Source organism: Pogona vitticeps, chromosome 2 (genome assembly GCF_051106095.1).
Source record: "Pogona vitticeps strain Pit_001003342236 chromosome 2, PviZW2.1, whole genome shotgun sequence".
Taxonomy (NCBI): domain Eukaryota; kingdom Metazoa; phylum Chordata; class Lepidosauria; order Squamata; family Agamidae; genus Pogona; species Pogona vitticeps.
The window spans coordinates 158,510,152-158,534,302 of NC_135784.1; the positions used below are offsets into that span (position 1 = coordinate 158,510,152).

General features: G+C 42.5%; 2 protein-coding genes across 7 annotated transcripts in view; both read right to left on the minus strand.

The window, feature by feature from the left end:
• Positions 1–10,154, minus strand: part of SPATS2 (spermatogenesis associated serine rich 2) — a 51,986-nt gene extending 41,832 nt beyond the window's left edge. For 4 of the 6 annotated variants that reach the window (XM_078385177.1, XM_072990966.2, XM_072990965.2 and 1 more), the window contains exons 1-2: positions 10,020–10,154; positions 6,026–6,302 (exon numbers count right to left, since the gene is read on the minus strand). In XM_078385177.1, the coding sequence (XP_078241303.1) occupies positions 6,026–6,050 (25 nt within the window). In that variant the 5' untranslated portion in view covers positions 6,051–6,302; positions 10,020–10,154. Of the gene's footprint in view, positions 1–6,025; positions 6,303–9,882; positions 9,972–10,019 lie in introns of those variants that run through there. The other 2 variants (XM_078385175.1, XM_078385176.1) reach the window with 2 other exon arrangements.
• Positions 10,155–12,599: 2,445 nt separating this feature from the next.
• Positions 12,600–21,917, minus strand: DNAJC22 (DnaJ heat shock protein family (Hsp40) member C22). Its single transcript, XM_020783219.3, has 3 exons — positions 21,824–21,917; positions 20,249–21,130; positions 12,600–14,003 (listed from the first exon to the last, which is right to left on the minus strand). Exons 2-3 carry the CDS (start codon positions 21,068–21,070, stop codon positions 13,824–13,826), a joined length of 1,002 nt encoding a protein of 333 aa, XP_020638878.3. The 5' UTR covers positions 21,071–21,130; positions 21,824–21,917; the 3' UTR covers positions 12,600–13,823.
• Positions 21,918–24,151: the final 2,234 nt, after the last annotated feature.

The following is a 24,151-nucleotide window of genomic DNA, read 5'->3' on the forward strand; positions in this document are numbered from 1 at the left end:
AGCAATGTAACCTGAAGACTATTTATTGGAGCTTGGCTGGTTTCTCAGATATTATTTTAACTGAGTTTGTCTCCAACTCCGAAATTTTTAAAATCTAAAATAAAGCCATTTTACAATTTACCACACACTGGTTCACTTCTTTTATGAAGGGAGGTAAATATAAACACACATTTTATGAAGCAGGAACATAGGATTACATTCCTGATACCTGAAAAACTGAACATTTGTCTGATGAGACAAAGTAGAGAGAGAGAGAGAGAGAGAAAATACGATGACACATTCTGCATAGACTATATTGGATCATTAAATATAAACTACATGAAACTTTAAAAACTGTGGCTAGAGAGTTCTGTAATATTGACAAACGTCTACCAAGTGGCTCAAGAAATAGTGTGATTTGGTTTCCACTGTCTTTTTCAGTAAGACTTATCCTGAACAAGATTTTTACCACAGGGAGCTGCAAATTTCTTGGTTTAAGTGACTTCATTTTGAAACAGTGAATCTTAGTTCATTTGCAGCCAGAAAGCAATGAAGCCAAATGTTTAAACTGCTATAAACTACATAAAGGAGATAGAGACAGCTCTCAGCTGTTACATACTGGCGCAAATACCAGATACTATTTCTCTCTGCATATCACTACAGTACTTACAACAGTGAATTTAATTATGGACCTGACTTACTGCAGCTTCCCAGCAGATATGCATTAAAAAACCCAAAAATTATGCGAAACTGTAACAACAATCTATAGGCAGGCTGACTGCTATTTTCTAAATTACGGTCAGGGCTATGTAGAAAATGTGTAATATTTGAAGCAAGTCTATTGGCTGGTTCCTGAAAACTGTGCTAGAATGACTCCTATAGTCACAACCCAACATGCATACATTTGCTTTAGACCACCAGACTATTTTCCCGTTTCACTAAAAGAAAAAGCAGTTGGGAAAGAAATAAACCAGACAAGAAAAAGTGCCACGTCACAACACACCAACTAGGGAGCAAACTTGTATAGTTTATTTATCTGTTACTATAGCAAGTGGGTGGGACTGGTCAGTGTTCACTAGAATGATCCTCACAATCACTAACCCAAGGTTCTTACAGTTTCCTAGCTTATCATGTCACCTGAACCTAACCTTTTTCTCTAATCAGAATTTGAAGTAGCAGGGAATACAAATCCAGCTCTATTAGTCACAGAGAAGCAGGGACAGTCTTCACAATGTTACTGCACAAACCAGGAATAAATTTCAGGCAACTAGTTGCTCAGGCTTTTACCGGTAAGTAAACCAAACCAGAACCTAGTAATCTTGACTGTGATTTCTCTTAGAAAGGAGTAATGATTACTGGACACTTTATATCTTGGTTACTGGACACTTTAAAAACCAAGTTCTTTTTCCAGTTTTTCTTCCCTGTCATCATAATGTTTTTTTTTACAAAGACTTTCACCACCATTAAAAAAAAAACCCAAGAAATCCAATAGTTCTCCTACTCACTTCCCTTTCTAATATATACAAGTAAACACTGACTGGTTGTAATAGTTTAACAGTTAGGTCTGCCTCTCTCCAAGGACTGGAGCTGACATTTCACCTTATGGTTTCAAGTTTGTATCTGCAGAAGTGAGACTCCAGTTCGGATTATCCACTACCACCTGCCTAACAGAACTGATTTGATTCTTGAATGTCTTGGGGAATTTCTCATAGATGGAGCCAGCAGTTATGCTAAAGCTCTAGTCTTGCTCTGAAATCCTCTCTCTTTCTCTGGAGAAACAAACCAGGGAAGACAAAGTATCTCCATTTGGATAGTACTGAACCACCAATGATGGCTTCCAAGTGTTCTTTCCTGTGCCATTCTCTGGTATTTCAAGAAGCCAAGGATGGTGAAACAGGCTGGACAATAGCTAGAGTGTAGGAGGGAACTAGGCTGTAAAGCTGACTAAATACAAGTAAGAACATGTAACAGGGCATACACTATGCTTGTCAGAATAGCATAAAGGGCTTCTTTCCTTGTCTCCACCTATATCACTGTTGGAAATGGTAATTAGGAGATTTGAAATGAGGTTTCTTTGTATCATCTAAATCAGATAAAGCTCTGTTTCTTAGTAACATCTGATGGGGGCACTATAAAAATATAATAGATAAATAAAACTGTGCAATGTCTTGGATCAGAATGGGATTCCACTTTCCCTGAAAGAGGAAGTACAGAGTTGGAGAGCACACTTTGATCTAATGCTGTCAATGAAACACCAATACCTTGGGTGGCTAGAGTTATCTTTTACCCATGTTAGCTATTTGTGGGCAGGAATAGAGTGACCACTGTTGTCCACACTGTCGTCCACTATTGTAAAGGGCTTTATATGGTGCTCCTCTTATGGTTGATCTAGAAAATGTATCTGATGCAGAATACCTCAGCTGAGCTAGTAAATGGAAAGGCTTAGCATTTACAGTGGTGCCTCGCTTAACGATTACCTTGTTAAACGACAAATCCACTTGACTATGAGGTTTTTGCAATCGCTATAGCGATTGCAAAACGATGTTTTAATGGGAGAAAATCGCTTTACGATGATTGGTTCCCTGCTTCAGGAACCAATTTTTCGCTTAACGATGGTTTCAAAACAGCTGATCAGTGGCTCTCAAAATGGCTCCCCGCTGTTTTTAGGACGGATTTTTCGCAAGACAGGCACCAGGAAATGGCAGCCCTATGGAGGATCTTCGCTGGACGATTAGGTATTTAGCCCATTGGAACTCATTGAGCGGTTTTCAATGCATTTCAATGGGTTTTCCCCCCGCTTGATGATTTCGCTCTACAGCGATTTCGCTGGAATGGATTAAAGTCGTCAAGCAAGGCACCACTGTATGTATTATATCTATGCTAATAGCACTGGTTGCTATATGCTACTGGGCTATATGTTGCATGATATCAGGTGCTTTGTTTTTTTCCTTTGTCTTTCATGCTGTATTATTAATTTTGTACAGGCGTTTATTGGTTCAATTATTTCTGGCTTCGTGTTTTCCTTTTTTCAAAGTCGGGTGGTATATAATTGTATACTGTACATACATGCCAGCATCTCAGAACGACTGACATTTAAAGCTGATGCCACAAAGGAGAAGGTTCTTCTCATCCCTTCTCTGCCAATCTGCATGCCAGACAAAGGCAAACTTTTCGCTCTTTTTAACAGATACACAAAAAGACAAGGAAGTGTTTTGGATTTCACACTTAGTTTTCCTGTTTGGTTGTTCCTTTCTATTGAGCAAGTTAACAGGTAAATTAAAACACAATCCCCACATTTGTAATGGCATTGTTTGGGCAAGCAGATCCCATCCATCCACCAATGCATTTACATACTGCTCACTTAATGGCAGCCTACTAACCTGGGGGTGGGAGCTGTGCTGAATACAGAAAAAAAGATGAAACCTCAATTCATCATTTCTATGAACAACAATATAAATTAATTGTACAATATAAGAAACTAAAGAAAACACATAGCAACATCTGGATATATGTCCTAAAATCATTACTTCAGGGGTAGTATGTTTTTAAAATCTTTATAGAGTTCTACCTTTGCAGAGTTTACTTCTGAAGACACCCAGAAGGCAGCCAGGCGGATCTCCACAGGCAAGTTGTTCCAGAGGCGAGGGGCCACTGCCGAGAAGGCCCAGTTCCTTGTTCTTTCCTTCTGGACCTCCCTTGACATTAGACCCCTCAGCCGCCCAGCCTGGCTGTAACAAGTAACTCTGGCAGAATTGGGTGGGAGAAGGCGCTCTGCCAGAGCTCTATGTGGCCTCTCTAAGAAGAGTGTTGCTATGCTGGTGTAGCTTGGGGGGCTAGCCAAGCTTAACAGAAATGAATAAACATCACGTTATACCCTACCTTGGTTCAGAAGATAGCACACAAACCAGGAAACTTCCATCCATGGTTTGTGCGGAATTACATTTGAACCATGATCCCTTGCGCATGATGTTGCCAAAACGGCATCTATGTTTGTTCTTGCTTATGACAGAACAATCAAGCACAGAAAATACACTTCACATTAAATGCACCTCTGCCAAGGAAGTGTCAGTTGATGTTAACTGTTACCACCCCTAAACATCAAGTAAAACTTGAGTGACATCATAATGTTGATTTTTCTGTTTTACAATACTGGCTGCTAGTATTGGAAGGCAGAAAAATGTACAACATCACAAATTAAGACACAGCTAGGTTTTATCGGTCATCACAGATGGAGCAATTACCGTATTTTTCCGTGTTTAAGACACCCCCATGTACAAGATGTCCCCCACTTTTCTAACCCAAAATTAAGAAATCTAAGTGAGGCTTAGCAAGTGTAGGGGGAAAGGGATAAAAGTACTGCAGGATCACTTTGATCCCTGGTTTCTTCCTTTGTGCTAAGCCCCACGGGGCTTATACAGCCATGGGATTGCTTTGATCCTTTCCCCCTCCTTTTGCTTAGTGATCCTGCAGTGCTTTGGTCCATGGGACTTAGTAAGCAGAGGGGAAAGCAAGAATCAAAGCCATCCTGCAGCGCTTTGATTCCTGCTTTCCTTTTGCCAAGGTTTAGCAAGTGGGGGGGAAAACAGGAATCAAAGCCCTGCAGGATCACTTTGATCCCTGCTTTCCCCTCCACTTGTTTTTTCTCTCCTCAACTTACTTCCATGTATAAGACAACCCTCAATTTTTAGTCTAAAGATTTTAGACAAAAGTATAGTCTTATACATGGAAAAATACAGTATTAAGTGTCTTCTGTTTTCTACAGCAGCCACAAAGAGGTCCATTTAACAGTTCTCGTTTATCAATTTTCTACTCCCAAGGGATAAAAATCAATGATAGTGTGTACATCATCTGAATCCAACTGAAATACTCATGAAAGTAGACACATCATTAATATAATATTTATAGAACATAGACTGAAGCTCCAGGTCTAAAACAGGTTTATGGGTGCGTAATCTGTTCTCTGAGTGCCTTAGGTATCTTTGGAGAGGTAGAGACGATTTCCATGAGCAATACCAACTTTTCCCTCCATGGATAACCCAGAGATGGATGTATCTCTCAAGTGACCTAAAGGACAGCACACCAAATTACTGCCGTAGAGACCGTTGCCATTTTTTAATATTGGAAGACATGAAACAACTCTCATTTTCTCCATCTCCTTCTCCCCTTAAATTCCTAACATCAAGAATCTAAAAGCTTTTTTTCCTCTGAGTTAAGAAAGGATTTAAGGGGCATTGTCAGAAATGTGATATACCACATTTCAGAAAATGCTGTATTTGTAAAGAATTTGGGATTTATCTTTTATACACAACTTAAGGAAGCACAATTTCTGACCAAGAGAAATTATCTTCTATGATCATCTACAGCCTTGCAATAATACCCCACACTTGATGTCCATCTATAATATGCAAAACAAAAAATCATAACAAAGTATTATGCTAGCTTGAAGACTAAGTCTACTATTTCGGTAGATGGATTTGCCACACATGGAAGGACAATTGCATAAGCAGTTTCTGAACTTCAGAGGTGTACAGTGTACCCTTGACTTACAGACGGCTTGACTTACAGACTTTTTGAGTTACAGACTTCTCTGGCCGCAAAATTTAGGTTTGACTTACAGACTGAGATTTGACTTACAGACCAGAAAAAAACCAAAATGGAACAAAAACGGCCTGTTACGGGATTAATCGGTTTTCAATGCACTGTAGGTCAATGGAGACTTGACTTACAGACTTTTTGACTTGAGAACCGCCTTCCAATACGGATTAAGTTCTCAAGTCAAGACCCCACTGTATCTTTGACACAACAGAGTAAGTACTAATTTATTTCAGAAGGCACTTTCATAGATTACAATCCATTTCCTCAGATACATGCAAAAGAGGAGTGCATTCCATAAAAGCACACACTGATTTCTGTAAAGTCTTAGACGTGCCACTGTTTTTCAGTTTTTGTTTTGTTATATGTGCTGAAACTGACTAACAGAACCACTTCTTTGAAACTATGACACAACACTTGTTACTCTTCATTTAATTTGCATGTTAAATCCTACCTTTTTGGTTTTGCTTCTTGGACATAACAGCTTCACTGTACTGAGTATCTGACTACACAGTAAAGAGTCTATTTCCACAAATGCCCAAGAGTGGCAGGCACTTTTCACGTGCTCCTTTGTATCTGCTTGGAGACAGCAATACAACAGTTTCAAAGGCAGTAAGAGTTGTCAATAATCCGGCTAGCTGGATTGCAGATCACTCCAGAACCTCACTTTTAGCACCAGTCTTCTGTCATGAAGCACAAACACAGCAGTTCATGTTGTTGTCTTTTGGAATCTGAAAAGTCAAACATATAGGAAGAATTTAACATAGCAACAGGGCAGCATGCTATAGTTTCTATGCAAGACCATTCCTCAAAACTTTGCCTTTTTCAATCTGCACTCAATCTATGTTGCTTAAGAAGACCTACAAGAACAAGGGGTCAAGTAAAAACATCTAGGTGCTCAGTAAAGCATCACAGAGACTTTGCCCTGCATTTCAAACAGACTGCAGCAGTTGAAAGGAATTACTGCATTCTGTTAAAAACAAATTTGAAATTGTAAAGCTATCAGGATGGAGAATTTAAGCCACTTGTTAGCAGAAGCAACCCTAGCAGTTCCCAGTGCCATAAAAATATTATTTTTCAAGATTGGACATAGTAAGCCAGGGTGAAAAACCTTTTGCCTTTCAGACACTTAACTTACAAATTCCAAATGTGTAAGCTAAATTCCCACCCAGCAGAATTAATCATAAAAGACTCTGGGAGCTGTTGAAACATTTACAGGACCAAAGATTCCTCTCTCCATATTAAAGAACTATTGAAACTCAGATGATATCATGAAATTGTGGGCTTCTTTATAGAAGAACTGACATCTAGAGATGATGCCCTGAAGCACAAAAGCAGGAACTTGCTCCCTGCTGATTTCCAGTCCCAATTCAAAGTGTGGGAAAGTCACGAATTAGAATATGCCATAATGGAATTCTCATTTTTGAAGCGATTTTCTCATAGTCGTAAATACTTCAAAGTTTTAGAAAAATGAATCTTAGAATAATACTTTCTTAAATGACTCCTGTGTTGCCTTTTGCAATTGTTACTATTTGCAAATGAAATGACCAAACTAGTAACTAGTACTCAAACCCAAGTAACCAGATGACAGAATGTGGCACAAGAATACAATTATAAGAGAATAAAGAATTCCTCCCACCTCTTTCTCTAGGTGAAAACTGGCATAATTCTTTTAAAAGGTGGCTATCTATAATGCCATCTGTCTATATACAGTACAAACTATATTCTAAGACTCATGCCTTCAAATAGTATCATGTGAAACACACTAAATACACCTGGGTTTCCATCTGTCCTTGTCTCCTTGCAAATACTCAGACTATACCTATATCTAGATTAGTATCTATAACAGAGGAAAAATGCACACTGCTCAAACTACAGTATGTGAAATGTAACATGTAAAACACTTTACTTTGGTTTTTACTAGGTCATAGGAGTACAAAACGTAAGCTCCACTGATCTAATACAGAAGTATACACATGTGTTTAACTATCCAACTGAAAGTGCTTTTCATTTCTCCCTCCATCACTCTGCCTTGTTAGTGTTCACATCAAGTCAGTCTACATATATTTTCACTTTACAGTTCAAACAGCTAAGCTGTTTATTGGCCAGCAGTATATCAACGTCTTGAATAAATTGGATTTATCTTCTTCTGGTACTATTTAATTTTCCAAAAATTTGCATAAAACAGAGACACATATGATTTTCAGAGAAGTTTTTCAAAATAAGAGTTTATCAGAGGCAATGGTGGGGGCAAAGTAGTATCCACAAATGTCTTAATCATATATGAAGATGGAAGAAGAAAATGTAGCTACTACTGTAAAATAAATTGGATTTGTCTTATGGCAGAAAACAGGAAATAATTTAAAAATTACTCAAGATGCTTTTATCTCATCTCTACGTGAAAAGATGACTTAGGGTCAATAAGCTTGGAAAAAGAAAATAAACAAATGAATCCAGTGGCTCTGATTTTAATGAGGTAAAACTGCTTTATTTTATTATTTTCCTTTCTTTGGCTGGAACATAGAATAAGATTTACAGGTAATGTTTACAAGTCTCTAAAGAGAATTTCACCAGTGGGATCTGAAGATCTAAAGAAGCCGAAGGCAAACATATTGAGTTATGTTTCCATTACTAATTAAAAGGCATGCAAGTAACACATGTTTTGCCTGTATTTTCCACTAAATCTAAAACCAGTACTCTTGTTATATAAACTACAGGTTATATATGGGATGACCAGTCTATTATTTGCAAGAATGTTTTTTTTTTCACTCTGGGATTTTAAACCAATGAAGAATTTCTTGTCTTCCAAGCTTGGAAAACAACTACATTATGCTGCAGCATCTGGCTAATTGGCTTTTGAGTAGAATACTGTACTCCCTTACCAATCTATTTTAGTCCCGTTGATCACATAGATGATGATCTCCACAAGGTGCACATTTTGAAACTTACAATTACTATCTCACACACACCACTAGGTTTACTACAAATATCAAATACATGAGATAACAAATATGTTTATTCAGTCTCACTGTAATCCAGAAGCAATGTAAGTATTTGTATCAAAATCACACTTCATTTTTAAAAAAATGATGACCAACTATACTTAAAGACGAGAATTTCAGAACTACTTTGTCATTATGTTTGTACTTCTTAGGCTGCGGATTTAAGGACCCTAACTTGGAAATAAGCTGAGATGGGCTTTTACATTATAAATGTGATAACAACCAAATTTAAAGTCTTGGCACAAACTGATCACCTGCACCATAACCTGCTATCAATTATATCCAAAGACCACTGGCAGTGCTGCAAAAAGACTAGCCACTATGACAGTCTTCCCTAGGAAAAGTACCACCCTACACTGCAACACTGGATCAGCAGGAATAGTCTCTCCCAGACCTATACTGTACTCTGCCTCTGTCACTATGTATAACTTTCCCACTTCCCTTCTGTTTCCCTCAACTCAAGTTCTCATCTCCTGCAAGGGCTCTCCCTGTTACCTTTCCAGCACTGCCATTCTATCTAACCTGCATCCCGACCTTACAAGAACCGTAGCAGTTCGCCCCCCTGCAGGAGAAAGAGCTGGTGTCTTTATTCTGTCCCCTGTCACCTCAGGAGAAAAAGAAAACTGCTGCCCTGCCGTTTTCTCTCGGAGAAGGCCATTTTCAAACACCCAACGGCCGCTCCTCGGGGCAGAGAGCAAAACCGGCGCTAACCCTAAAGGGTCCCCCCCCCCTTCGCCAGGGCAAAACATCCCCCGGGGGGGTCTTCCCGAGCCCCCCTCCTCTGGCGAGGCGCTTCCCTCTTCCCTCTTTTGTCACCGCGCCCTGCCTTCTCCCTCCATCCTTCCCATCCGCCAGCGCTTCGTTTCGTTTCGGAGGAGGAGGAGGCGCTACGGCTCAAGTCCGTCCCTCTGGCCTGAGGAGCCGAATCCGGGATGTGCGGGGGGAACCACCTCGACGTATTCGATGGTGGCAATGGGGCTGCGGATGCACCCCGGAGACCGCCCGAGGCCCTGCGGTGCTTTCCCACGGACAGACCCTCTTGTTTCACGTGTTCGGGAGCCCAAAGCGCCGCCAGGACTCAACCACCCAGCCAGCCCTGCCTGCTAGACACCGAACCCTCCTCCTCCTCGCCGCCGCCTCCACACAAGCTCTTGGGTCCCCCTTCCGTCGCCCCTTTCCTTCCTTCCCTCCCTCTCTCCCTCCCTCCCAGACGCAGGCCATCCGCTCGCCTCAAGCCCCTCTCCCTCCCTCCATCCTCCCCCCGTGCCCTCGGGCTCCCCTCCCCCGCCGCTCCATCCCTTCTGCCTACCCAACAGCTTCATTCCCAAGCGGACGCGTCCTACCCCACAACGAAGAGCCCCCACATGCAGCCTTCGCCACAACGAGACCTTTCCCCCCCGCCGCCTCTGCCCTGCCCTGCCCCCCCACCTCGCTCGTCCACTTTACCTCAGGCCGCCGCCGCCGCCAAGCACCGGGAAACCGAGCCCCGCCCACCAGCGAACGAGAGACCCAGAGAAGCCGCGAAGGTTGCCACGAGCCCCGCAACCAACCGGGCAGGGGAGTCTTCTTCTTCAGCCAATGGAAAAGATCTCTGGCTCGGCCAATAGGAGCAACGAAGCGCCGAGTTCCCGCCTACCCATTCCGTCACTCTCTCTCTCTCTTTCCCCCTCCCCATAGGAAAAAAAAAGAGTTTATCTCGAGAACAACGGAACCGCTCTCGCCCGCCGAACCCCCCGTCGCCTGCTGGCCAATCGGCCTCGGCGTTAAGGAGAGGCCAATCGGAGACAACGAAAGAAGATGCTTGCCGAGACAGTCCTGGAATTCGAGCCAATCCGGGAGTGCGGAGCGTGGCCCAAACCCCGCCAACGTCCAATAGGACAGCGTCCAAAAAAAAAAAAAAGCTCGCTCGCTTGCTCTCAAATCCTCTCCTTTCTTTCCACAGCTTTTACTGAACGAAGACCTAAAGCTCCTGAAGGGAAGCGAAAATATTCGAAGCCTTCCGGAAAGAGCCGAAGGCAGAGACTGTTCATTCCGCCGGAAGACTGATGTCTGCAGCAGCCCGCTCGTCTCTACAGAATTAACTGTCTGTTTCTTAGCACCGGCCTAACAGGTAGCAGCAGGTCGACCGGGGAAGCCACGTTTCTCCCCCCCCCCTCCCGCGTTTTGTTTGTGTCGTGTATGACGAAAGGCCCAGAAACCCTTGGGAGAGTTGCTCAACAAATTCTTGCAGCCGCTAGTAATTCCTCATTGCTGAACAACATGCTATTATTTTAAAAGAATTTCTCCCCCCTCCACATCAACTCCCATCTGTGGTTAGGGATTTGGAATCGCTGCACTGTTGCCGCCTGCAGGTTACAGTACGCCGATTATTTTAGGGTTAGGTAAACGTTTTCTTTACATGCCTGGATTTTGCCTTCCTTGAGCTACTAGCTTCACTTTGCCACATCTGGTCTGTAGGCACGGCCTGTGTGATTAATCTACGGGGGACGCTAAATACAAATTCAGAAGCTGGATTTATACGACTAAGATTCCCCCCCCCCCGTCCTTTGGTTTCAGGGACAGACCACCTTCCATCATCCTTTTGGTCCCATCGTAATCTGCATGACTTGGTTCTGAACAGAGCTGAATGCTCAAGACTGCGGTCAAAAGCATTTACTTTGCTGTCTAGAAACAGCTACAGACACGCACACCCGACATGGATTTTCTGTGTGCCTACACTTCTGCTTCGGATCATTTATCTTTTCCCTGGAGGGCTTGTTTTTTTTTAAGACAGAAGCCCCATTCATTCAGTTTCTTCTCAAGATTTCAGCAGTTTAGCAGCGACGCCTGCTGGGTCTCGCTGGGCTTGCAGGTATTGCAAACGAACACAATCACAGCATCATAGCGTTGTATGGCTAGAGCAGCATTCCCCAATCTGAGGTTCGTGATCCCCAAGGGGGTTGCAAAGTGTTTTCGGGTTGTGTGTGTGTCACGGGTCGTCTTACATGTTTTATAGCCCTTGTTAAATAATTTCTACCTTGATCTTTCGGAGTGGGAGTGGGATACTGTATTAAAGTTAGTGTATATGTGTAGTGTATAGACTGGTAGAATATACCAGATGGGCGGGATATAAATCGAACAAATAAATAAATAAAAATATAGTGCATATGAGAAACAGGCCCTTTGTGGGAGAAAGAAGCTTCTACTTACAGAGAAGGGATGATTTTATCCCATTAAAATGCCTTTTTAAGCAATCATGGTGGGAGATGTTGCAGGTTACTTGGCTATTATAACAGGGGATCACAACTTGGAAAAGGTTGGGAACTACTGAGCAAGGGTCATGAAGTCCAACCCCATCCTGAAGCGTGAAATCCCTCACTAAAATGTCAAACTTTGAATAAAAGAGAGTCCACATACCTCCAAGGGAGTCCAGTCAAACGGCTTTTACTGTCACAAAAATCTTCCATATACTGTATTTAGGTGAAACTTTCTTTTAATTTGAATTCATCACTTCAGCTGCTATGCTCTTGAGTTACTGAAAACACGTTTCTTGCGATAGTTCTTCAGACTGAATAAGATGGTACCTCACCTTTCAGTGTTCTCCAGATTACACAGACATACCTCCCCATGTAGATGACATGACATTACTGGCAGAAAATAGAAATGGCTACTAATGAAGGTTTTAAAATGTGCAAAAACAGGATTACAATTGAACATTAAGAAGATGACGTCTTCATGGATAAATCACATAATTCAAATGAAGAAATTTAAATCATTAAAGATTTTCTGTTCAGTGCCCCCCCCCCAAATGAAGACTGCCACCAAGAAATATGAAGACCAAAATTTGAAAGAGCAGCTATGAAGGAACTAGGAAAGATCCTTAAGTGTAAGGATGAGTCACTGGAGGCAAAGCCCAATATCATCTATATACTGTGGTACTCCAAGTTATAATGTACTGTTGTGAAAGCTGGACAATGAAAAAAGCTGACAGGGAAAAAGCCAACTCATTTGGAATGTGTTGGAGGAGAGCTTTACAGATACCATGGGCTATGAGAAAGACAGATAAATGGGTTCTAGATCAAACCAAGCTTGAATACTTGCTAGAGACTTAAAATAACTAAACTGTGGCTATCGCACTTTGGACATATCATGAGAAGATAAGAATCACTGGGAAAGGCAACAGCGCTGGGAAAACTGGAAGAATAGGAAAAGAGGAAGATCAATCGAGATATGGTGACTCCATAAAAGAAGCCACGGCCTTTAGTTTGGGCTTTTAATGAGAGGATGCTTTGATAGTCATTAATTCAAAGGGTCAAGATAAGTTTGAAGTTACTGGATAACCCTTAATAACAAGTTGGAAGGGAGCTCTGGGATGTAGATATATATATTTGTTAAAAGGCTTAAAAACACATGCAGACATCGCTAAAGACCGCTGATGGAACCAGTGATCGTAGGAAAAGTGTAACTGAACAATAAGAAAACCCTGACATCAATCTTATGCTCAGTTGGTTAGAAGTACATCCCACTGGATTCAGTAACACTGACTTCTGAGTAAGCATAGTCCGTATCAGACTGCATAAACAAACAAATCTATTTTTAAACTACCTCAACAATTTTGTTTTTAATGCTGCCTATATTTCATATACACTACATCCATAATTTTAAATTGTGTAATGCTCCGATATGAAGAAAGAAAAGAAAGAACAATAACTCAGGGATAACTTCTTTTTTATTTATTTAAGACATCGTTATCTGGCATTTTCAATATAAAATGACAAGCAAGGTTCCCTCTCTAAGGTATGTGGCTGCACAGGTGCGTATGACTCTGCCCCCCACACACACAATGTTCCTCCGCTGTGCGCCCACAGCAAGTTCTCCAGCCCCTTTGGTTCCGGTCGCAACAGAACCCCGCATGAGGAGGAAAGAGTCACGTGTCAGGGAAAAGCTCCTCACAGATAACAGGGACTCTTTTTTTAAAAAGTAGCTTCTATTCTCTAAAACCAATGTTTCCAGCAGATGGATGTCCTATAACCAGTGGCACCAATATTCAGCATATAAAAATTGGAGAGGTATGTTATATCTTAAGTTTCCAAGCTTGAGAGTGGCTCAGGGCAGTAGGTTTTACAAACTGTTGCTTCTTCCACATTACAAATCAATCTGACAAGGTACCACCCTAACCAAGTCTAGCTTGAACTTGGAAAACCAGTGTTTCAAAATTTATGCTGTGATCCCCAGCCATGTAGCAGAGTTCAGGAAGCATCTCACATCCATTCAAACAGTTTTGGATTTCCTCATCTGCGTAAGGAGCTCATAGGCAGCCTGCACCTCAATGAAATGTCTCTCAGCCTCCGCTGCCCGATGCGGATTATGATCTGGATGCCAAAGCTTCACAAGTTCTCGGTAGCTCTTGCTGATTTCTTCAGGAGTGGCATCCTCATGAATGCCCAAGACCTAGGGAAAGGATGTGAGGGAAGAAACACATCTCAGAACAATGAGATATGGACGAAACAGTTCTGGTTGACCTTGTAGACATGGTAATGGAGTTTGGGGACAAAGGGGAACCAGGAATAATTGTCTTGGTTTACCTGTTATGACTTGCTGTAAGACCTATGTAAGTCAAAGTTTCCGCATAGAATGGCCACCTGGTAGATGGCCTTCAGATGTGGTAGGACTACTGTACAGTCTCATCATCCTGGTCAGTATAGCTAATGGAAGGTCCATATTTGGAGAGCTATGTATTTCCCTCCCTTTGCTGTATCTTATGGCTTGTAGTTCCTTTTTGGACTATGGCCAGAATCCTATTGGCAATTTATGTTTGCATAAGGAAAATTATGGCAGAAAATTGATGCTCATTAATGAAATGTTGGCTGTCTTCTGTGCTCACACTTGGTTGTGTGATCAGGAACATGGCCAGAACCTCCCTAATGGGCGTAACTTTTCTGCTATGACTTAGGGTGCAATCAGATGGGGATTTGTCCTGTGACTTAGTTTGCTTTGGAGATGGACTGATTAACTTTTTCCAGCAACCACATGAAATATGAACAATCACAAAGCAGCCTGTTCATGACTCAAGCTGACCAGAAATGTTTTTGGTCCTTGTCAGAGGCTACTGCTTTTTCATTGTGGGTAGAATCACTCCATTTTTGTTTGGTTGTGGCATGTGTGATCACTAGGATCGAAACAAAGTGGGTGGCTAAAACTATCCCCTTGCTTAAACCACTTCAGGATCTAATAAGTTACTAGGAAATCGAATGCTCATAACAGGGGATGCAAATGTGCTCCCCCCCAAGCCCTTTGAATCTAGCACTGAACTAGTGGCTTTACAAGCCAACTCAGCGCTGCACCACTTTAAAATAATTTGTTTAAATTGGAGTTCTCCCTACCACTGCCCCACGGAGGGGGAGACGAGTCGACGAGGAGATTTTAAAGAGATAGTATTTCACACAAGGGCTCGATCACAGGTAAGAAAAGAACCCCTGTTATACTGGCAGGCCTTCCCCCATTTCAGTTAACTCCTAATTATTCTTTCTTTCTTATTCCGTTACAATATACCCTGTTTCTTGCCATCTATGGGAAAAAAATATTTATTTTCATTTATGCAAATTATGTTGTGTTATGTGTTATGTAATATGCCTAATTGTTTTTATAGTGTGTGTTGTAAGCCGCCTAGAGTGGTCACAATTGACCAGATAGGCGGGGTATAAATGAAATGAAATGAAATGAAATGAAATGATTCTTTTCATATCTCTGTTGTACCAATACATTTTTTTCAGTGGTCAGGGGTATATATTTCGGCAGGAGCTATCACATTGTTTTTAACTGCATTTTTTTCTATTTGAACTCTTATAGCAGGCTACATTGCTCTTTAATTTTGTGTCAGTTAATTTTTTTCTACTGTTTCTTGGGCAATCAGGCCTCATCTTGCCCTTTTGTTTAAAACAACAAAAGAGGTATATTGTTAGATCAATAGAACAGTACATGCTTCTCTCCAACTCCCCTTTTCCCTTCCCTCCTTTATTCATTTGTTCCCCTTTCTTTTATCTTCCTGAATATCAATCCCTCTCAGTTCTTGGCTTTTATTTTTCTTTTCCCTTTTGCCGAGCATCAGGAGAAGGGAATGTATTGTGAGAAGCAGAGGTTTAAAAAAAGAGAAAGAGAGTAGACATTGATGCTACGCCTTTCTTTACAATTCAAAACCGGAAATGTCTTTGTTTCAAGCCCTCTTTCACCTGTAAGGGAGCAGGGAAGGTTGTCTCTTTCGAGCTGTCTTCTTCTGAGCAATGTATTCATGTTGTTTTCGCTAGTAGCAGCTGCTACTAGCAAAAACAAGTGGCTTACCAATACCCCTTTTAAAAAAATATATTTTTAAAGGTACAAGTGAAGTAGCCATGATGACCACAGCGCTCAGAAACTGGACCCCTTTACAAAGGAAATAAATTGACAACAACATTCACACACACTGAAACACAATAAGGAATGAAGCAATTCATCATCTATACAATTTAAACAACCTTCCTGGCAAGGGAAAAATAAACCGCTTGCCAGGGCAAATGAATCAATGTTGGCTGTGCATCATGTACAGAAAATTATGAAATGATCTTAAAAAAACCAGCCAAATTGGTATAGCTGGGGTTCTTTTGGCAGGTGTGACTGAGCCCTTAATCTGATCTAATTTGGCCATCTAGTTGTACCCTTTCCCCTTATGTAAGCATACATCCTAAATAGAATTCTGGCCTGTATCTCCTAGAATTTTCATTACAGCAGGGTCAGTGACCTGGAGGATCCTGTGAGTGGGAATCCAAAGAATAACTTTTCCCAACCTCTCTTTTAGGCTCTTTTACTCGTTTAGCTCCTAGGTTCTTAACGTGGGCGATAATGCCCCCCAGGGGGCGATTTCATTTTTCAGGGGGGCGGTAGAACGAAAAGGGGCGGCGTGGGGGCGCTGGAGCAGAAGGGGGGCGGTAGGGGGGTGCTGGAGCGAGCCAAACCTGTGAAGATGGCTGCAGCCTTTTTACAGTGAGCATGAATATATATTTTCCTCTAATTTTAATTTAGTTTCAGACTTTTTGTCTTGAAATTTTTAGTTCCTGCATTTGTTTTTATGCCCTTTTTATATTTCTTTTTGCGTCTTAAAATTCACTTGCAACTAAATCATTAAATGTTACTTTTTGGGGGGCATTTCATTTTCTTGGAATTTAATTTTGTTTTCAGGGGTCATTGGATTTAAGTGTCTTAAATAAATAAATAAATAAATAAATAAATAAATAAATAAATAAATAAATAAATAAATAAATAAATAAATAAATAAAAGGTATCACCACGGGGAGGGGGGCGATGATAACTTCCTCAATGGCTCAAGGGGGCGTTTCTTTCAAAAAGGTTAAGAACCACTGGTTTAGCTAATGATACACTGAGGGCACAGACAGCTTCCCAGCTGCCACTTTGGAAAGCTCCCTGTTTTCCTTCTCTCTCAAGTTTTCCAAGCTCTGTACTGTAGTTTGATTCAGCACTGCCCAATGTCACTCTTTCTCTCTCGCTCGCTGGCTTCTGGCTTCCCTGTTCCAATAGCACTATTGCTGAAAATATTTCTTTTCTCGTCAGCCATCTCTAGTCATGAGTGGATTAGATTTGGTTCTAATTTTGAAAATAAGTAAAAAGACATATTTCCCCACATAGTTTTAGAGTTCTTACTAGGTTTTCTTTCCCTTTTAAGGCTGGCATTGCCTGCTCCAACAGTTTAGACCATAACCATTAAAGCTACAGTCCTGTATATGCCTGGGAGTGTAGACTTGGTGAGGGTGACTTTGGGGCTGACTTCTGGGTAAGCACATTGTACAGTATAGGATTGTGCTGTTAAGATCTGGAGAGAATAGGTAGATATGTATGACCGAGAACATACGCTGATTGAGTTTTCCCCATCGTCCTATTTTATAAAACTTAAAATAGTTCTTGATATCAAATGCACTTAAAACTACACTGAACATTCTGAGAGAAATCGGGGCAGGGCAGCATTCTAGATCTCTATCCTCACCAAGCTACAGTTCCCAGAATTCTTTGTCGGAAACCTTGGAAGTTAGATTAATTAGAATCATAGAAAAGTGAAGTTAGAAGGGGCCTAGAAGGCCATCAAGTCCAACCCCCTGCTCAATGCAAGGAATCAAATCATATCTGCAAGGTGATTATCTAAGTTTTTCTTGAATGCCTCCAGTGTTGGAGCACTCACCAACTCCTCAGGTAACTGGTTCCACTGTCTTACTGCCGTTAACAATTAGGAAGCTTTCCTGATATTCAACTGAAATCTGGCTTTCTTTAACTTGAGCCCATTGTAATTAAAAATATCAAGCCTATATTTGCTAAGATAAGGTGGGGGGGGAGAGAGGGGAAAGAATTATAGTGAAGAATCAGTGGTGGGAAAAGGAGTCAACATATGGAGGAGTAGACTGTAAGTCGTTCACCTGTTTCCTAATGTGTAAATATGTTTAGCCTTGAGAAAAGACTGAGGGGAGATACGATTGCACTTTTCAAATACTTAAAAGGTAGTCCTACAGAGGAGGGGCAGGATCTGTCCTCAGTCATCCCAGACTGCAGGACACATACTAATGGGGACAAGCTACAGGAAGCCAGATTTCGTCTAAATATCAGGAAAAACGTTTTAACTGTTAGAGCAATACTACAATGGAATGAATTACCTCAGGAGGTCGTGAGCGCTCCGACAGTGGAGATATTCAAGAGAAAATTGGACATCTGTCAGATCTGCTTTGCTTTGGATTCCTGCATGGAGCTGAGGGTTGTACTCAATGGCCTTACAGGCCCCTTCCCACTCGATTAGTCTATGATTCATCTTTGATATAACCAAGTCTAACTATGTGTAATAAAGATAATCCCATATTTTTATTCTGTTTACTCATGTCTGTATTTCCCCCTTCCATGTGTCTGCTTTAGCCTATACTGTACACTGATTAGGATAGGAAGGTATCATATGGTATGTGCTTCTGCCATGCATATGGACAATACTGGATAAAGAAGGTTATGGTCTAAACTAGCCAGCCCTCACAATAGAGACCAAGTGTGCTGTACTGGTTTGAGTTTCAGCCTAGGACTGGGAGAATATGGATTCACATCCTTCCTCCATTGTGAAGGCTCCCTGGAAAGTCTTGGGCCAGATGCAGCATTTTTCAGGCCTAACCTACCTGACATGGGCATTGTGAGGATGAAATGGGAGAAAAGGTTGGAGGAAGGGCCTGACTAAAACATGAAAACAAAATAAGGCTTCTTCTTCACAAACCCCAGATGTCAAGACGTTGAGCTGCCCGTTTCCCAGCCCCCCATGTGCAGACCTGTCACTAGTCGTTTGGGCACCCAGGTCAGGCAGCGTGAAACACAACCCCAAAATACATAACTGTAACTTGTGCCCCTGATATGTACCGTAGCTTAGAACAGCACTGCCCACATCCTATGACCAAGGTGAAGAAGTGGCATAGAAGTCGGCTGACATGCCAAAACAAAGGGGAATGTGGTGGTGGTGGCGGCGGCGGCCATGTACAGCAAGGCAGGGCCCTCCCCCAGCCACGCTCCGAAATGATCATGGGAGTTGGGGAAAGCCGCTTACGCTGGGTGGCGATGGTAATGGGCTGTGGCAGTCAAAACTACTAAATGTGTCGCCTGCTCCTCCTGCTGGAGGAGAAAAAGGGAGCCCCATGCCTCCCGGCTGCTGCTTCTTCAGTAAGGTAAAGGTAAAGGTCCCCCTTGACAATTTTTGTCCAGTCGTGTTTGACTCTAGGGGGCGATGCTCATCCCCGTTTCCAAGCCATAGAGCCAGCGTTTTGTCCGAAGACAATCTTCCGTGGTCACATGGCCAGTGCGACTTAGACACGGAACGCTGTTACCTTCCCACCGAGGTGGTCCCTATTGATCTACTTGCATTTGCATGCTTTCGAACCACTAGGTTGGCGGGAGCTGGGACAAGCGACGGGCGCTCACTCCGTCGCGTGGATTTGATCTTACGACTGCTTGGTCTTCTGACCCTGCAGCACAGGCTTCTGCGGTTTAGCCCACAGCGCCACCACGTCCTTGTGCTTCTTCAGTGCCAGGTTCTAAAGGCCTCAGGGTAGAAGGTGGCCTGGAAAATATCCCGCTTAAAACAAAAAAGATCTGTGCAAAGCAGCCTCTCTCTTCAGGGGTGGGGGCAGGTGGTATGACTCCCTTCCTCCCTCTTTCTTTGCAGGGGAAAACCTTTACCTCTTGTTGGGCTTTGTTGTTGAAGTTCAGAGGATGAACAACTACTGCTCCCTCTAAATGTGGCGCCCTGGAACAAAGCTCTAGTTTCCATGCCCTAATCGTGGCCTTGCCCACTTGAAAAGTTGCTATAATCCCTTGATCTAACAGTAAATCTAACTCTGTCCAAAATATTACTAAACAACTTTCAGAATTTACAGCCAGTATGGCCACTGACTGGGGATGCTGGGAGATATTGTATGAAAAAGTAATTTTCCAAGATCTACTCTAGTCTTATCCTCCCATTCTTGATTTGACGGGAAATAGAAGAACCCATGAAACTGGAAATCTTCTCTTCCCCCCACCCCGCTTCCCAACAGGCTCATTCACAAAGCTTACAGATCCTACTGTCTCATCTTCCATAAAATGTGGTTCACAGACAGAATGCTAAGCAAACTACTATGGAATGGCCATATACATACCTTGTAGGCCATCTGCTGCCTCTCACTCTGGAAAGATTGCATGAAAGCAAAAACTTTCTCCCACTCCTGGAAGGAGCCACCTCCAAAGCCCAGCAGCTTCCAGGCATTGTAGGGCAGGAGAAGTGCTGATTCCAAGAGGCGGCTCGGTGACGGAAAGACACTGAGCCAATCCAGTGCGGCACCAACAGTGCCGGCTATGTAGGTGGCGGTGGCTGCCGTGTTGTACAAGGCACAGTAGGCCAGCGGTGTCGTGAAAGCCAGGTAGGCCAGGCCGAGTCGGTACAGTCTGCCACTCAGCTTCTCAGAGGTTCCCCTGCTGGCTTTGAAGCGCCGATGATGTTGGGCCGTCACACTCGTCGTGAGAGTGATGGGCAAGATGGCCACTGGGCGGCCATAAAAGACTGGTGCAGTGAGGAAAGCAGCTTTCAAAGTAGCCTGAAGATCGGAGGCTTGATCGCCCACAACAGACACTAAGTGAACTCCAAGTCCTACAGCCAGGGGGAGAGCCAGAAAGTAAAAACCAGGCAAGGTTGAGAGCCCAAGGAGGGCCGCTAGCCCAAAGTAGACACCGACGAAGGCTTGGCCAAGGAAGCGCACAAAGCTCCAGGGTGGTTGTCCATCACTAGGCACTTCCAGAGGATGGTTGGCCTGGGCCACCCAACCAGGCAGCAGCCACAGCTCCCAGAGCCACCCAATGCCAAAGCCCCCCAAAGTCAGCATCCACAAGAGGGCATGGTTATCCCGGCCCAGGTAAAGATGGTGGAGCCCAACAGGGCCTCCTAGAGCCCAGAGAGCCACGGCCACCAGAAGCCGCTTTGCCATCCTCCACCAGGTCCTTGTCACTGCAGGCAGTGTCTGTGGTTGCAGCACTTCTTAGTTCAGCTAGAGTTCCAAGAAAGGAAAGAGTGAAACACAGTGTAGTATATGAGAAATATAAACAGAGTCCTTAAACGTTTTAGGCATTGGGTCAGATTCAGGCAGGCACTGGGAACCTTTGGCTGGCTCTCCAAGGTCCTGGTCAACAACTCCCATCGCCCCCGCCCAGTAGAGCCTGGGATAAGGGATGGTGGGAGTCCAAAATGTCCAGAGGGCCAAGGCTTCTGGATTAGATGAGTAGTTTCTGCCAACACACCACACCCTTCTTTGTACAAATGCAAGCAATCCTTTGTCTCTCTCAATCTCCCACGTGACTGCAGTAAAGTTTGCTTTTGCTGGCAGTTGCAACTCAGGGATCCGTCTGGGTCTCTGGAGGCCCGACTGCTCCCAAGATCAGGGGTTTCTTAACCACAACAAACCACCCATGTGCTGAATCCAGCTAGACTGGGCTCACTATTTATAGGATTATCAGAAGCACCAAGTGCCAACAATCACCAGAATTCAATGACTTTGCATGTGCGAAGCCACATGTCCAGTCCTTGCAATCTCCAGACAGATTCCTGTCAGAAACCTCAGAGAGCCACTGACAGGTGAGTATGGCTGTAAACAGGACTGACCTACGTTTATGGAACAGTGGCTTGGTTTAAGGCACCTTCCTATGCTCTTACAAACAGCCTGTGAAGAATTGCGATCACATACCTTTTCAGCTCATTGCCGGCACAGGAACCTCAGCAAGACTATCATAGAAAGTCTTTTATCTCATGGGGCTAGACAGGCTGGACTTTGCCTCTTCCGCCCGAGGGGGAAATGGGATGGGACAGGGCAGAGGGCATCTGTCCAGAAGGGAAGAGAAGCGGCCAAAGGGCACTGTGGCAAACTCCATATTGCTCACAGCGCAGGAGAGACAAGGCTGTGTAAAGCACATGGAAGAGAATCCAGCATTAGAGCTTAGCTTCTTGTGACCTGCCTTTTAGTTTACCGTTGCATCTGTCACACTGATAACAGTGACTACAGTTGTGGGTGCTTCTACTACTCTACAGATGGGACTTTAACCCAATGGCAACTAGACTGTAAAACTCCTAACATTTCTCTTTAGATGTGGTCAAATACCATAGTTGCCCTAAGCATATGGGCAGATATACTTTCCAAAGCTTACTGCACCTTTCCTCAAATTGATGCCTTCCAGATGTGCTGAACTGCAAGAGCCTTAAACATTACAATTCCTTGCCAGCATGGCTAATGTTTGCTGTGGAAGTAGGCAGCAAGGAAAGCTGTTTGTATTTATATCCTGCCTGTGGGCATCCCAGCTGGCTAGACAGCTTTGTAAGTTAGGTTTTTGGCTGTGGAGTCAGGATTAGGAGTTCAGTTCTGCCACTGTACATCCCAGAAGCCCAAGCTGCACAGTCCCATGACACCCCTAGAAGAAGGGAATGGTAAGCCACTTCTGAGCACATACTCTCTATCTGGAAAATCCTGAGAAGTAAGGCAGAACTGACTTGACAGCACACTAATTATTATTCTTATTCGTAGTAGTAGTAGTAGTAGTAGTAGTAGTAGTAGTAGTAGTAGTAGTAGTAGTAGTAGTAGTAGTAAAAACACTAGGCACAGTCAAAATTATAAAAAATTGACTGGTATTAACTAACAGCTATAAGTTTTAACCAAAACCCAAAGTATATGCTAAATAGCAGCACAGTATGTATGCTGTTCTTAATATTGCTGTTTTTTGTAGCTCTGATGGTGTGATTTCTGAGATCTGCAACTACTTATAGTACTATGTGAAATTTCTTGATATTGTTCCCAAAGTCCCAATGACTACGGGGACCACTGAAGTGTTTTTTTTTTTCCAGAGGTGAGATGTTTCGATTGTCAGGTCTCTGTATTTTGTTAGTTTTGTTAGTTTTTCCCATTCTTTATTTTCAACTCTGGCATCCCCTGGAATTGCAATGTCAATATTCCAGACATTTATTTATTCTATTACTACTACGTCTGGTGTGTTTTTTACACTTCCAACATATATTGCTGTTAATCTCTGACATTTTTGCTAGTCTTACAGGTGTGTAATGCCATCTGTAAAACATTTTGAGGATATTTTCTCTAGCTTTTTTCTTTCCATCAATATTTCTCAGGTGTTGTCCATGCACTGGTTTATATTTCCAGTTGTGCCATTTATTTTCAAATTGTTGTTTCTTACATTGAGACTTTGTTTTTGTTGTTTTCAAAATATTCTCCATTTTCACTGCCTTAAGTAATTTTTCTCTGCTTGTATTAATATAATCACTTAGGCTTCTTTTTTCCTCCTCTATTACCTGCTCTATTTGCAGTAATCCACGGTCTCTGATTTTTTGTGGTAAATATAATCCACATCTCTTTTCGGATGTAGTGTGTAATGCATGTTCATTAGTTTCCGTGTTTCTCGATCCAATTGTTCTACAGTGGGGTCTTGACTTGAGAACTTAATCCGTATTGTAAGGCGGTTCTCAAGTCAAAAAGTCTGTAAGTCAAGTCTCCATTGACCTACAGTGCATTGAAAACCGATTAATCCCATAACAGGCCGTTTTTGTTCCATTTTGTTTTTTTTCTGGTCTGTAAGTCAAATCTCAGTCTGCAAGTCAAACCTAAATTTTGCGGCCAGAGAAGTCTGTAACTCAAAAAGTCTGTAAGTCAAGCTGTCTGTAAGTCAAGGGTCCACTGTAATTTGTTTTGAGTCCAATCTATTATTCCAGCTAGGTATCTAATTACTGGAACTGCTCATGTGTTTATGGCTTTGATTGTATTTCCACCATTTAATTTTGGTTTTAAGATTTTTCACAGTCTTTTGATATATTTCCTTTTTGTTAGTTCTTTATCTTTTGTGTGCATGATCTGCTTCTAATGTTCCAAGATATTTATAATTCTCATCACTTGATAGTTATTTAATAATATTGCAATTTTTAAACTCTATTCCATCTAGTGTTTGGCTCTTGCCACTGCGTATAGATACAGTAGTGTGTCATGTTCCTGGGGGTCACAACAGCAGAGTCCGATAAG